Source organism: Rutidosis leptorrhynchoides, chromosome 7 (assembly GCF_046630445.1).
Source record: "Rutidosis leptorrhynchoides isolate AG116_Rl617_1_P2 chromosome 7, CSIRO_AGI_Rlap_v1, whole genome shotgun sequence".
Classification (NCBI taxonomy): domain Eukaryota; kingdom Viridiplantae; phylum Streptophyta; class Magnoliopsida; order Asterales; family Asteraceae; genus Rutidosis; species Rutidosis leptorrhynchoides.
Window position 1 is genome coordinate 315832266 of NC_092339.1, and position 16330 is coordinate 315848595.

Here is a 16330-nt window from a genome sequence, read left to right on the forward strand (position 1 = left end):
TACACTTATGTCAAGCCGATCAAAGAGTTTATATGGAGTGGGCCTCATTAAAAGAGGCTTAAAGTTAAGCTGTGAGCTCAGAAACAAGTTTTTAAATTGTGTGGTTTTAGAGCAAGCTTATATTGTTGAGTATTTGGTCCATGTTCATATGTGTGACTCGTGTTTCTCGAGGTCAAGCTAACCCTCATCACTGGGTGGCTGCAGTGCAGTCAAGACAGCATGTATATCACCACAAAACTTTCTTTTATTTGAAATAACTTATCCCTAAACATGATACCGTTGTTCGAGCCTTTAGGATTAAGCAAGTGGATCAACGGCGTGCAATTAAGTTTGTAGCCTTTGTGGGAAAGGTTGCTCCAGTCAAATGCCAACATGACAAATTAAACAACTCGTATCACACGACCAGAAGAACAATAACTTTAAACTATAAGTACACACTTTCTCAGTTGAAATTTGTGTTGAAACCAATGCTATTTAACTACAAAAACAACAAATTAACAAAACAGAATATAAAGCAAGCTCTTTGGACTTTTACCCGAAGCTTAACGACATTCAACAACCCGATTATTGTAGTTTGTTGCAGCAATTACTACTACTTTCTATGATTCATCCAATCAATGTGCTATCACAAAAGATCCGCCGGCAAGTATTTGCACGAATCCGGTTCGAAAACTATCAGCTCAGCAGATCTAATCTTGGCAATCATAGATTTCAGAAGATTGGAACAGATAAACTGAGTAAGCATACTGCATACATACATAAATTAACATTTAAAAAGTAGAGTAATTATTTGTGTCACACTTTAATCAAAAGGGGAGTAAATATCAATTTTAAATGTGGGACAATATGCTACTAAATACATTACTAACTGTTTATTTATACAAAAAAACATGATATATGCGGTGAACATGTACGATTTCATTGGCTACTTAGCTTCATGGCACAAGTAATTGCATATCTTCTTGTTCTATAATTTCAATATGAATGAATAACTAAAAGATGGAACATACTATTTTAAATCTAACGAAACTGAGTAGCTTATGCATCAGATAGATGTTACTGAAACTCTTGTAGGGCAAAGACTAGTACCTAAATCATGTGATGAATAAATTTTCATCAAATCACATCAAATAATTTCAGCAATGGTTCATTAAGACATTTATCCCCAACTACTGGCCGTGCAATCAGCACAATGCTTGTAGGAAGATACACTTGGTTTGGATATTATTAATTTAACAATGTCACTGATATAGATGATGGCTCCCTCCAAGAGTATCAAAATAATCATTATTTTGATATAAATGCCATTAAAAATTAAAAAAATAATTCAGTGCTGAATACACTTGTAATAGGAAATCATTATTTCATTTATGACATACATATGAAGATGTATTAGATTAGATAGTATCTTTATACTGAAAACGGTATCATTAGTATAGATGAGGATATCTAATCCAAGGAACTTTAATCGGATTCGAATCGCACATGACCCTCCTTTTAACTGTAGTGATACTATTAGATAATATGTGATTGTTTAAGCTGATGGGTAACATATGAAGAAGAAGAAGGAAACGGATTTGGGGTAATCAGTTGTTGATCTAAAAGGTTTGGAAGAAATTTTAGGTTGAAAGGAAAAAAGCAAACTGAAGCGGAAGCCCATAGGATTTGATTTGGTACAGTTTTTGTAAGGAGTTGACTTTGTTGTGTTGCTAAAAAATGGAATTTCAAATGCATAAGAAATGGACATGTCAGCAAATTTAAAAAACAGAGAAAAAAGAAAGCTGCCATTGGCTAAGCATAACTTAATTTTATACTCGTATATAAGAACTAGCCAATAAGCCTCAAACAAAGTCAGGAGTGAACACTCCAAAATTTCACTTTGCAGCAGCAAAGCAGTTTCAATGATACACATAATGCATTAATAAAATTCACTTGATACACATCTTAGTAAAAATGGTAGCTTGAACAGAATAACCTTATTCGTTTTACACGTTTACTTGATACTTACAACAATTGTATGCGGGATGTCACATTGAATTCAACACGGTGAATTCGTTAATATACCTCCTAACATTGTAAGGAAATCCATCTATGACACAATATCACACAGTGATTATCCCACAGTAATTAAAGCACTGATCTAAATATGACCCCAAGCTAACACATCATACACAATGGAAAAGAGCAAGACCTCACATTAAAGGAATATATAAAGAAAAACTTAAATATCCATACCAGCTTAATAACACTCAAATGATTCTAGTGACATTAAAGCAAAGAAGTGAAAATAGTTGAGAGTGATTTCCTGACCCAAAAGCTTGGCTGCCTTCTCCACCATACAATTGTCAATTTAAACTCCTAATAATCGTGCAGAAGCATTGTTTCCATGTAAGAGCTCATAAAGGCGAATCCACAAATTTGAGTAATCCTAGTCCTGTTGAATGAATCTGAGGAGTATTCATAAGTACCAATCGATGCTACATTTTCTTTTCTATAACTCTCTACCATTTCCAAGATTGCTTCACCCTTGTCACTAATTGCCATCCGATTCACACCATCATCGGTTGAGTTTATAGTAAATAGTTTTCTGAACGTTTTTGTAACACCGCCTTCCATCATCCATACGCCAGAATCATATCCACTAGTGTAATCGTGGGGAAGCAAAACAAGAGACTCCCTGTGCTTAGACAACCCCAAAATGTAGCAGCATTTCAAAAAATCAGGAAGATATATTACTCCAAATTCTTCATTAGTCAAATCAAAGGAAATAATTACCCAATACAGTTTAGAAACATCCTTACAATAAGCAATCCAATAAATAAACCCGTCAACACATTCACTCGGTGGTGCAAAATTAAGGGATTCACAAGGCACATCACTTATTTTGCTAAATGAACGACTTCTCCAAAACCCCGAACTTAACGAATAAACCTCAATTTTCCAAGGTTCCATTGAAGAAAAACTTTCAGGAAATGTAACCTTGACAAGCTTAGGATCACTAGTTTTGGGACACACCCCAAAACCAACAACACATCCATAATTGTGATAATCAAAATTAGGGAAAGTAACAGTAACAGATTTTCTAATCCACGGATTCCAAATTATAGCACGATAACACATCTGTTTAGAAAAATTATCATCATACAAACACAACAAACCTTGAGAGCTACTTACAAGTGTTGGTTGGATCATTTCTTTTGCAGAATTTGAGAGAAACGGAGACATATCACACATCTGTTTAGATAAGTTATCATCATCATCATCTACAACTGAAAGATACTTCAGCCCATCCTTACAGGGATCCTCATACGTAATAAGTAGGAGCGGTTGAGTTTGTCGCTGGTTGTAATCGGAAACAAAACGAGAGCTATCGATCAATGATTTCCATGGTTTGGACACACTTCTGAATCGCATTACTGATTTCACAGGTAACTTTTTCAGGATTTCAATTTGGATTTCAAATGGTATGTGGTTCGACATTTTTATCTTGATTGGATTTTGGGGGAAATTTCTAGGGTTTTAAGTTTTATACAATTTGGTAGCGGGAGTTGTATAAAATTTAGGGATACGATGGTACGGAGTAGTAGCGTATATAGTGTTCGAATGATAGCTGCCCGGCTAACTTTTTTTTTTTTTCTTCTCTAAAATAACTAATACAATAAAACAAATGTTAATTCATCAAAAGATAAACAAACCAAACAAAGATACAACAGAAATAATGAATGCTCGGAACTATAAAACGAAAGCCTAATCGCTATCTACAACCGAGCCTACCGTAAAAAATAAACAAAGCAACACAAACAAACAACCAACTAAATCAAACACCAAACTACACTAACAACTAACTAAATGATCGCCACAATCTCACCCTCGATATTTTTCATTTTGATGCAGATCGGAATACTTCGCCAAGGCTTCAATAAATTCTTTGTAACTCTTGCATTCATTTTTTGATAGTCTTGAACATATAAGCTTTCCCTTAACCATTTTAAGAGTCGAAAAATTGTTAGACTCCGTCAGAGCAACCACCGTACACTTTGAAGAACTTTGAAGAAGACGATTTCAAACCCTTTAAAATTTACTCCCACATCACTACTCACAGAACAATAAGACTCACCAACACCTTTAATCTTTTTTATTTTTTATCGAACCAAGTCAAGGGTAACTTTTAACCTTCTTTTTTTAATGCGATTGACTATCTTTTTCAATTACTTATTAACTTCCCTGTTTTTTCATCTTTAAAAAACATATTTTATCAAAAAAATCTCATCAAATAATGAAAAAACCTATAAAAATACAAAATACACGAAAGAACCGATAGCCACGCTACAAACAAATACTGCCAAACTGGAACAAAAAGGCCCAAACACGAACCGGGCCGCCAGGGGCGAAACCATGATCTTGGATAACTGGTTGCACAAAATAAATACCGAAGTATATATAAGTATGCAATAAAAAATAAACAAATATTAATCAACAAGTAATCGAACAAAACTAGGCATAAATGTACATTCTTAAATATAATGCATAAAACATTAACGTTTATAACCTTGAACTTATATATATGTATATATCCTAAACTGGTAGATCACCACAGAAGAGTGATTATCATACGTAATTGTAATTTTATATACTAACCTTTAAGAGCCCGTGCGTTGCACAACAACTCTTAATCAAACAAACTCGAAACGAATAATGTTAATTGAGTAAAAGAACTATATATTCACCTTATGTAGAAAACTATACAATGTATTAATTGTATTAATTAAGTAAAAGATAAAACTACTTCACCTCATGAAAGAGAAGTATTTACTCACTTAAATCATGATACAATAACTGACCTTTAGTATTACGATAATTCAAAACATCAACAATACATATAGGAACCCGTGAGTAGACCATCGAATATAATTGGTTACCACGATCACAAGTTGAAATGATGAATAAAGTCAGCTCAACCCACCCATTTCGCCATCTGAATAAAACGGCTGCATACTAACTCGTTTAGTGGAAAGTATCCATTTTGATCCATTACCCACCTATCCGGATGACCCATTTTACCACCTTTAGAAACTACAACGATATACTTGCATTGTAATATATTTATTTTATGGACGGTTTGATAAACGTTCATAACATTCACCTGATTGCATCTAACATTTTGTCGCCTTGTGACTTTCCGCCTAAGATCATCGAACTTACACATGTAACCATAAATCAACAATAGCATTGTGTAGTCAAAAACTGCATAAAAACATGACTTGTTATTAAAAATGAAAAATGCATTGAAATAGTTCATCATTTTTCTATAAATTATTAAACATATTGATTCGTATGCCTGAGTGGCAAGTGATATAGTGTATTCGAACATTTTAACAGATGATCCTAGGGTCTAGGAATTTTATAAAAATGTAATTTCGATATCGAATCATGAATCATACCTACTCATGGAGTAATTACTAAAGTAGCTCAATTATTAATCGATAACAAAACATTCACGTACTGCAAATACGGGTTTAAAAAAATGTGATAATCAATCAGGACCACATCCTGCTGGAAATCAGACCACTAACATACCCAGACATACCCAGATTGAAGCGTTTTTTTATGATTTCAAGTACATAAGACCCTAATTTAGCGCTTACCGAGTGAGCAATGGTGAAAACCTCTACAAATACAGAGTAATTCATTGAAACATAACTGAATAAAAAAAACTAATTTAGCGCTTATCAAGTGAACAATTAAATGATGGAAAAATAGTCACCACGGGCAATCTACAAAGCGGAAACAAACATCCGTTTAACAACCTTTTCCCGACCCGTATGAAACCGTGAGGATGCTAACAAATAAGCTATACCAAATCCAACCCAAATCAGTCCCCAAATCAGTAGCAAATCAGTAAATAAATATAATCAAGCACACACAATACACACGAGACTTTTTACGTGGAAAACCTCTCAAAATCGAGAGTAAAAACCACGGGACTCGTAAGCCACTTAAACTTCACTATCATCAACAAGGAGAGCAATATAATAATACTTCTCTAGATCAACTAGAGGCATACAACATAATCATACTCTTGAACAACAATAATCAACAAGTATATGAAGAAATTAAAGACAAAAGATGAATGAATCACCCAATAATCTGCTCTCTGTTCCAGAAGCAAAATCACGACCTACAGACCTTATTAGACAAATTCAATGATTGAAAATGTTGGCACTGATGTCAGGAAGACACAGCCCAAAAATTGAGAATATTCAACGGTCGGATCTCCGGGGATCGAAGTTTTTCTGGCCTGCTGTCACTGTAGACGGGAATTGGGGTTTTGACTCTTTTTCTTGATCTCTCTTGCAATCTTACGTATGAAGACAGCTGCACAAGTTTGAAATAAAGATGCCCTCCAATACTTGACCAAGTCAAACAATATTTGGGCCTATTTTGTTTGGCTTGGAACATTGGGCTAAAACTTCCACATAAATGGAAACCAAATAAAAAACCCAACAAATCTCCCCCTTTCCAATTATGAGGAATGGATCGCCATCTCGGCGAACGAGCAACATACCTTAAGCTTCTCACTTGCTAAAGCCTTTGTGAACATGTCGGAACCATTATCATCGGTATGAACTTTATCAAGTTCAAACGAACCATCTTCAAGACGTTCTCTAATCTAATGATACCGCACATCTATATGTTTTGTCCGCTTATGATACATAGAATTTCTAGCCAAATGAATCGCACTCTCATTATCAAAAAGAACCACATATCGTGATTGCTTAAACCCAAGGTCTTGTAGAAATATTTTCATCCACAATAGTTCTTTGCACGCTTCTGTTGCTGCCATATACTCAGCCTCGGTTGTAGACAATGCAACACACTTTTGTAACCTTGATTGCCATGAAACTGCTCCCCCTGCGAAAGTCATCAAATATCCAGAAGTGGATTTCATGTTATCTTTGTTTCCTGCCATATCTAAGTCTGTATAACCAACAAGCATCGGCTCTCCATTTCCAAATGTGATACCCAACTTTGAAGTACCTCGTAAGTATCTCATAATCCATTTAACTGCTTCCCAATGCTTCTTACCCGGATTTGACATAAACCGACTAACAACACCTACCGCATGAGCTATATCAGGCCTAGTACACACCATAGCATACATCAAGCTACCAACCGCTGAAGCATATGGAACTTTTTCCATCTCCTCAACATCCTCCTTTGAAGTAGGGCAATCTCTATCTGTTAGCTTAAAGTTTGTAGTAAGAGGAGAACTAACCACTTTAGCATTTCTTCATGTTGAACCTACTAAGCACCTTTTCAATGTATTGCTCTTGTGATATATGTAACGTCTTAGCACCTCTATCTCTAGAAATTCGAATGCCAAGAATCTGTTTTGCTGGCCCCAAGTCTTTCATAGCAAAAGACTTGCTCAATTCTCGCTTCAACTGCGCAATTCTTTTAATATTTTTACCAACAATCAACATATCATCAACGTATAACAACAATATGATGAAATCATCATCACCAAACCTCTGAAAGAAAATACAATGATCTGAAGTTGTCTTTCGGTAGCCTTGCTTTCCTATAACCGACTCAAACTTCTTATACTACTGACTCGGTGCTTGCTTCAACCCATATAGATTTTTCTGAAGTCTACAAACATAATTTTCTTTACCCTTAACCCGAAACCCTTCAGGTTGCACCATGTAGATTTCCTTATCCAAATCACCGTGAAGAAAAGCAGTCTTGACATCCATCTGTTCAACCTCAAGATCAAGACTAGCAGCTAACCCAAGAACCACTCGAATAGATCCCATCTTCACAACCGGTGAGAAAATCTCATCAAAATCAATACCCTTTTTCTGGCTGAATCCTTTAACGACTAACCTAGCTTTGTACCTTGGTTGTGAAGTAAGCTCATCTGTCTTCACTTTGAATACCCATTTGTTTCTCAAAGCTCTCTTGCCTTTAGGTAATTTCACCAGCTCATAAGTATTGTTCTCATGTAAGGAATTCATCTCATCTTGCATGGCTTCACTCCACTCTTTCTTATGCTCATCTTTCATAGCTTTTGCATAACACTCTGGCTCTCCCCCATCAGTGAGTAATACATACTTGATAATGCTAAAAACGAACATATATTTCATAGCATTATTCCTCAAGAAAGACAAGCTTTTAGTTGCAATTGTTCTATTTACAAGTGATATTCGTTTAAATAATAAAAGGTGAAGACAAAAGACAGATTCGACGAATTGAAGACGCAAACGACCAAAAAGCTCAAAAGTACAAAAGACAATAAAAAAGGTTCCAATTATTGATAAGAAACGTCTCGAAATTACAAGAGTACAAGATTCAAAACGCAAAGTACAAGATATTAAATTGTACGCAAGGACGTTCGAAAATCCGGAACCAGGACCAGAGTCAACTCTCAACGCTCGACGCAACGGACTAAAAATTACAAGTTAACTATGTATATAAATATAATATAATATATAATTAATTATATTAATTATATATATATTATATTTATAAATAAAAACCGTCGGCAGAGAAAGACTCCAAAGTGTGAGCTGGAATTTCAAACTCCGCGACTCGCGGAGTTTGAAGGCAAAATATGCCGCGAGTCGCGGAGCCCCAAAATGAAATTATGCCTATAAAGCCAACCGAATTCTGATCGTAAAATCCATCTTTTATCTTCCTCATTCATACGTAAAATTTATATTTATATTTATAATTTATATTTTAATTTTAATTATAATTCTAATAATAAGGGTATGTTAGCGATTATTGTAAGGGTGTAAGTCGAAATTCTGTCCGTGTAACGCTACGCTATTTTTAATCATTGTAAGTTATGTTCAACCTTTTTACATTAATGTCTCGTAGCTAAGTTATTATTATGCTTATTTAAAACGAAGTAATCATGATGTTGGGCTAATTACTAAAATTGGGTAATTGGGCTTTGTACCATAATTGGGGTTTGGACAAAAGAACGACACTTGTGGAAATTAGACTATGGGCTATTAATGGGCTTTATATTTGTTTAACTAAATGATAGTTTGTTAATGTTAATATAAAGATTTACAATTGGGCGTCCCTATAAATTACCATATACACTCAATCGGACACGATGGGCGGGGTATTTATATGTACGAATAATCGTTCATTTAACCGGACACGGGAATGGATTAATAGCCACTAGAATAATTAAAACAGGGGTGAAATTACATTTAAGGGTAATTGGTGTAATTGTTAACAAAGTAGTAAAACCTTGGTTTACACGCAGTCGATAACCTGGTGTATTCATTAAACAAAGTATTAAAACCTTGTTACAATTCGAATCCCCAATTAGTTGGAATATTTAACTTCGGGTATAAGAATAATTTGATGAGGACACTCGCACTTTATATTTATGACTGATGGACTGTTATGGACAAAAACCAGACGGACATATTAAATAATCCAGGACAAAGGACAATTAACCCATGGGCATAAAACTAAAATCAACTCGTCGAACATCATGATTACGGAAGTTTAAATAAGCATAATTCTTTTATTTCATATTTAATTTCCTTTATTTTATATTTAATTGCACTTTTAATTATCGTACTTTTTAATTATCGCAAGTTTATTTTATCGCACTTTTATTATTCGCAATTTCATTATCGTTATTTACTTTAAGTTTTAATTTAAGTCTTTTATTTATTTAATATTTTACATTAGGTTTTAACTGCGACTAAAGTTTTAAAATCGACAAACCGGTCATTAAACGGTAAAAACCCCCCTTTATAATAATAATATTACTTATATATATGTTTGTATTTTTATAAAAGTAAACTAATATAGCGTTGAGCTTTGTTTAAAAAAGATTCCCTGTGGAACGAACCGGACTTACTAAAAACTACACTACTGTACGATTAGGTACACTGCCTATAAGTGTTGTAGTAAGGTTTAAGTATATCCATTCTCTAAGTAAATAAATATCTTGTGTAAAATTGTATCGTATTTAATAGTTTTTCCTAGTAAAATATAAACTATTTCGTATACCTTAGCTCTGACATCAATACTCATCAGCAGAATATCTAACAGAAGGATGACGGTCTCGGGTAGACCGCCTAAGTGGGACAAATGGGGGCACATCTGGTACTGGAATCTCTACCTGCTCCGGAGCATAATCATCATCAGTACCATGTTCATCATTATGAATATCATCTCCAACATGTTGTGGAGTAACTGGATCCAAATCAACAAGATCGGCAGTAGGTTGAGGAACTGAATCTGTATTATCAACATCTTTTAACATCTGATCTTCTGTAAACACAACATCTCGGCTTCGTACAAGTTTCTTCTGAACTGGATCATATAACCTGTACCCGAAATCATCTTCACCATAGCCGAGGAATACACATGGCTTAGTCTTCATATCAAGCTTTGACCTTTCATCTTTGGGAACATGAACAAATGCTTTACATCCAAAGACTCGTAAATGATGGTAAGAAACATCTTTGCCGCTCCAAACCCTGTTAGGAACATCAAAAAGCAAAGGTACACAAGGGTTAGATTAATAATATGAACTGCCGTATTTAAAGCCTCACCCCAAAAGGAATCAGACAACCCTGCATGTGAAAGCAAACATCTAACTCTCTCAACCAAAGTTCTGTTCATCCTCTCTGCTAAGCCATTCAACTGAGGTGTCTTTGGTGGAGTCTTTTGATGCTGAATATCATTCTCCTTACAATAAGCATCAAATCTGCCAATGTATTTGTGACGATCGCTCCAAAACCATATGGACGAACACGTCATTCATCGATTTCATTGCGAGGTATTTGACCTCTATATGATATTGTCATAACCCGTCCTTAACCATAAGAACGCGTTAGATAACGTATGATTTCATTTCGAGGTATTGACCTCTATATGAGACATTTTTGAAAGAAAACTGCATATATTATACATTACAAACCATAACCATTATTTTTGTTACAAGCTTAAGACAATAAAAAGAAGATTAACGTTTAGCGATAATCTTCGACTTACAAACTTTACAAATGATGACAACAACACGGTTTCTAGCATATTTTACAATACAACATCTCGGATATGCAGTTTTATTTTTGACACAAACATGCGTACGCAAGATCCTGTTAGATCCAACATGATGCAGCGGAAGCTTTAGAAATCACCTGAGAATAGACATGTTTTAAAAGGTCAACATAAAGTTGGTGAGATATAGGTTTAATGCCGGCAGCAATATATATATAGACCACAAGATTTCGTATATAAACAGTTTAATAAAAGTATTCTAAGTGGTTGAGCACTTGGTAACCATACTTAACATTTTCACGTCGCATATTCCCTTTAATATGAAATCTTACTACACCGTACCAAGTGTAGTCACAAAACGAAGTACTGTGCAACCGTTGAATACTGGTCGTCCAGTCCGGTTGGGGTTGTCAGGCCCGATAGATCTATCAACAGGATTCGCGTTTACAATACCGCTGTAAATATTAGTTACCAAGCTACAGGGAAGTATGCCAGTGGTACAACTCAACGTAGAACATATTTTTCAGTTACTTGTGTCCATATCGTAAAACATAAAATACATGTATTCTCATCCCGAAATATTTAGAGTTTAAAAGTGGGACTATATACTCACCCTTGTCTTGATGATATATATATTTTGACTCGGTCTTCCGGTTGATATCACGAACCTATCCATATATAATATATCAATATGTTTTCATTTTAAAACAAACGTTATATATATATATACTTGTTATACTTTTAATATTTTGAATATTTCCTTAGTCCGTAGTTAGCATTCCGATGTTAGTAATTCAATTTTAATGGTTCATTTTTAGATGTTTAATATACCCGCAATAAACAAAACCCCCAACGAAATAAATAAAACCCCATCGTATATGTATTGGTCGAGATTAATCTTGACCCATGGTACCGGTGTTGTCAAATGACGTGTTGCGTACATAAAGTACCGGTGTTGTCAAATGACGTGTTGCGTACAATCATGGGATCTTATGATTAATCTTCTCGTGTTGTTTACGGGTGATCCTGAACCATATAAAATTGAATTGTAAGTACATATATATAAAATATCATGTTATCTTATAAAGATGTGATTTTATGTAAATTTTTCCAATGAATCCCGAAGTCAATTAAGTCTTGGATAACCAATTTTGTTTCGGTCATAGTTTCTTCGTTACAAGTCCGTTTTCGTTGATTCAAATTGCCATCTTCTTGGATCGAGTTCTTCTTTAAGACTATGAACTGTAAATACCTTGGTTTGTATTCAAAATCATACGGCATAGGTGAAAGTTTAGTGAAACATATGAAGTTAAACATTTTGTTACAACAAAATCATTTAATGACCATTTTTCCAAAAATACTTATACTTTGAAAAACCAAGTTTTACCTTGTTAAATTAACATATAAATAAGTTATGTTACATGTCTTGAAGTATTTTAAAAGTTAAGTTAGAAGGATCTATTTAGTTTGCAAACAAGTTTGAAAACATTCAAACTATGTTCTTGTTGTTAAACTTTTGTACCACAAAATAAGATAGCTATATATATATGAATTGAATAAGGTTATGAACATAGATTCTACCTCAAGTTCCTTGGATAAGTTTGCTGTAAAAGAGGAGTAAGAAGCTAGAATCAAAAGGGTGATAGAAGTGGATGAAAGATTGGAAGTAAGTTGGTGTTCTTGGAAGGTTTTCTTGAAGTGTTTTTGTATGGTTTTCTTATGGTGTTTTAGTATGGTTTTTGAAGCTAGATCTTCAAGGTTTCTTGCTGAATGTTTATGGAGGTTAAGAGTGAAGAGAGAGTGTGTGTTTATCTTAAGAAATTTGGAGTTAAAATGAAAGAAAATGATGATACATATATAGCTAAAAAAAACGTGAATGGGGGGCATGGAGACAAAATTTTCAAGCTATCATTTTATGTATCTAGTCTTATTTGCATCTAAGTTCAATTACCTAGCTCTAAGGGCAGTAACAAGAGTAGGTTTGGTGGTGATTTGATGTGTATTTACTATTAGTAAATACGTATAGGAGCTTGGTATGATACGAGTACAAATACTCTAGGTATACGTATAGAAATTTTGTGAAAAATGGAATGAGGATTCAAATATAGCTATCTTTTGTGAATACACTTATATGGTTTTATGTATTTAAGTCTTTAAAAGTGATTAAATACATTACTTATACAATATATGTATAAACATTATATGTCTTAAGTATTTATGTCAAATAACGTTACGTATAGTTATCGTTTTGAAAACTTAAGTTAGTAGTTTCAAAATACACATATAACTTGTTGTTATTAATACAAAATGAGATATTAAAACATTTATTAATCATGTTAAATATGTATATATACATTTATATACACAAACGTATAATTATCATATATTGTATAGTTTGTGATATCATCGGTCAAACTAGACGGTCAAACGTTGTGTAAAACTCTTTTCGGAAATATAAATCTCGACAATTTGGATTGCTTATCATGTTGGCAAGGTTTAATTTATGTAAATATTAATCTTATAAGTATAGTATGATCGAAAAAAGTGCGGGTCGTTACATTACCTCCCCGTTAAATAAATTTCGTCCCGAAATTTTAAAATTGTACCTATTTTGCGTCATCGAGAAACAAATGCGGATACTTTCGTTTCATCTGATCCTCTCGTTCCCAAGTAAACTCGGGACCTCTTCTAGCATTCCAACGAACCTTAACAATCGGTATATTGCTCTGTTTGAGCTGTTTAACTTCACGGTCCATGATTTCAATTGGTTCTTCGACGAATTGTAGTTTCTCGTCGACATGGATTTCTTCAAGAGGAATGGTGAGGTCTTCCTTTGCAAGACACTTCTTAAGGTTTGAGACGTGAAAGGTATTATGTACTCCGGCGAGTTGTTGCGGTAACTCGAGTCGATAAGCTACCGGTCCAATGCGTTCGATGATCTTGAACGGGCCTACATATCTTGGGTTCAGTTTACCTCTTTTACCAAAACGTATTACACCTTTCCAAGGTGACACCTTTAGCATAACCATGTCCCCGACCTGAAACTCTAATGGTTTCCTTCGAACATCGGCGTAGCTCTTTTGGCGACTACGAGCTGTTTTCAATCTCTCCTTGATTTGTACTATCTTCTCGGTCGTTTCATGTATGATCTCGGGACCAGTTAATTGTCGATCTCCTACTTCATTCCAACAGATAGGAGATCTACACTTCCTTCCATACAATGCTTCGAATGGCGCAGCTCCAATGCTCGCATGATAACTATTATTATACGAGAATTCTGCTAACGGTAGATATTTATCCCATCCGTTTCCAAAATCGATCACACATGCCCTGAGCATGTCTTCAAGAGTCTGAATTGTTCTTTCACTCTGCCCGTCGGTCTGCGGATGATATGCGGTACTCATATCCAAACGAGTTCCTAGTGCTTCCTGTAGTGATTGCCAAAACTTTGAGGTAAATCTACTATCACGATCAGATATAATGGAAATAGGTATTCCATGCCTTGAAACAACTTCCTTTATATACAATCGTAATAGTTTCTCCATTCTATCCGTTTCCTTTATAGGCAAGAAATGTGCAGACTTGGTGAGACGATCAACAATCACCCAAATGGTGTCGTATCCCCAGGCAGTCTTTGGTAACTTCGTGATGAAATCCATGGTAATACCATCCCATTTCCATTCTGGGATTTCTGGTTGTTGAAGTAACCCTGACGGCTTTTGATGTTCTGCTTTGACTTTGGAACAAGTCAAACATTCCCCAACATATGTTGCAACGTCGGTCTTTAAGTTAGGCCACCAATAACGTGTCTTAAGATCTTGATACATCTTTCCAACTCCAGGATGTATCGAGTATCTTGTCTTATGTGCCTCGTTCAATATCAACTTCCTTAATCCACCCAACTTCGGTACCCAAATACGATTTGCAAAATATCTAATTCCGTCTTCCCGTATAACGAGTTGCTTCTCATACTTCTTCATTATTTCATTCTTTATGTTTTCTTTATTGAGTGCTTCTTGTTGAACTTCTTTGATTTGTGAGTTGAGATTCAAGCGAATTTTTATATTCATTGCTCGAACTCGAATTGGTTCTCGTTCCTTTCTGCTTAAAGCATCGGCCACCACGTTCGCCTTTCCGGGATGATAACGAATTTCACAATCATAGTCGTTTATTAACTCGACCCACCTACGTTGCCTCATGTTCAATTGTTTCTGATCAAAAATATGTTGAAGGCTTTTATGATCAGTAAACACAGTGAATTTAACCCCATACAAGTAGTGTCTCCATATCTTCAATGCAAACACGACTGCTCCCAATTCTAGATCATGCGTCGTATAATTTCGCTCGTGAATCTTCAATTGTCGGGATGCAAATGCAATAACTTTCTTCCGTTGCATAAGAACACAACCAAAACCTTGTCGCGAAGCGTCACAATATATTTCAAAATCATCGTTCCCTTCTGGTAACGATAATATAGGCGCCGTAGTTAACTTCTTCTTCAGTATTTGAAATGCGTTCTCCTGCTCCGAGGTCCACTCATATTTCTTCCCTTTTTGCGTTAACGCTGTCAACGGCTTAGCTATTCGGGAAAAATCTTGAATAAACCTTCTATAATAACCGGCTAAACCCAAAAATTGGCGTATCTGTGTTGGTGTCTTAGGAGTCTCCCATTTTTCAATAGCTTCAGTTTTTGCTGGATCAACCTGAATTCCTTCGCTATTAACAACATGGCCAAGAAATTGCACTTCTTTCAACCAAAAAGCACATTTAGAAAATTTAGCATATAGCTGTTCTTTTCTTAACAACTCCAATATCAACCTTAAATGCTCTTCATGCTCTTGCTCACTCTTGGAATAGATAAGAATATCATCAATGAAAACGATAACAAACTTATCTAAATACGGACTACAAACTCGATTCATGAGGTCCATGAATACAGCTGGCGCATTCGTCAATCCAAACGGCATAACCAAAAATTCGTAATGACCATAACGTGTCCGAAAAGCAGTTTTCGGAATGTCCTCTTCTTTAACGCGTAGTTGATGATAGCCCGATCTTAAGTCGATTTTCGAATAAACACATGATCCTTGCAATTGATCAAATAAGTCATCAATTCTCGGTAGTGGATACCGATTCTTGATAGTTAACTTATTTAATTCACGATAGTCTATACACATCCTAAAAGATCCATCTTTCTTCTTAACAAACAAAATTGGAGCTCCCCACGGTGAAGTACTCGGTCGTATAAATCCACGGTCCAGTAATTCTTTTAACTGACTTTGAAGTTCTT

General features: G+C 35.0%; 1 protein-coding gene across 2 annotated transcripts; it reads right to left on the reverse strand.

Annotated features, from left to right (window-relative positions):
- Positions 1-441: 441 nt before the first annotated feature.
- Positions 442-3532, reverse strand: LOC139858582 (F-box/kelch-repeat protein At3g23880-like). Of its 2 annotated transcripts, none has more exons than XR_011762997.1 (2): positions 2236-3532; positions 442-746 (listed from the first exon to the last, which is right to left on the reverse strand). XR_011762997.1 is itself a non-coding variant. In XM_071847419.1 (2 exons), exon 1 carries the CDS (start codon positions 3478-3480, stop codon positions 2359-2361), a length of 1122 nt encoding a protein of 373 aa, XP_071703520.1. In that variant the 5' UTR covers positions 3481-3532; the 3' UTR covers positions 442-746; positions 2311-2358. The 2 variants fall into 2 exon arrangements, 1 of the variants encoding a protein (XP_071703520.1); XM_071847419.1 differs by having other exon boundaries at positions 2311-3532.
- Between the last annotated feature and the right edge of the window lie 12798 nt (positions 3533-16330).

Bases quoted from the DNA above. Each gene is read 5' to 3' on its own strand.
- LOC139858582 (XM_071847419.1), bottom strand. From the start codon at position 3,480: ATGTCGAACCACATACCATTTGAAATCCAAATTGAAATCCTGAAAAAG.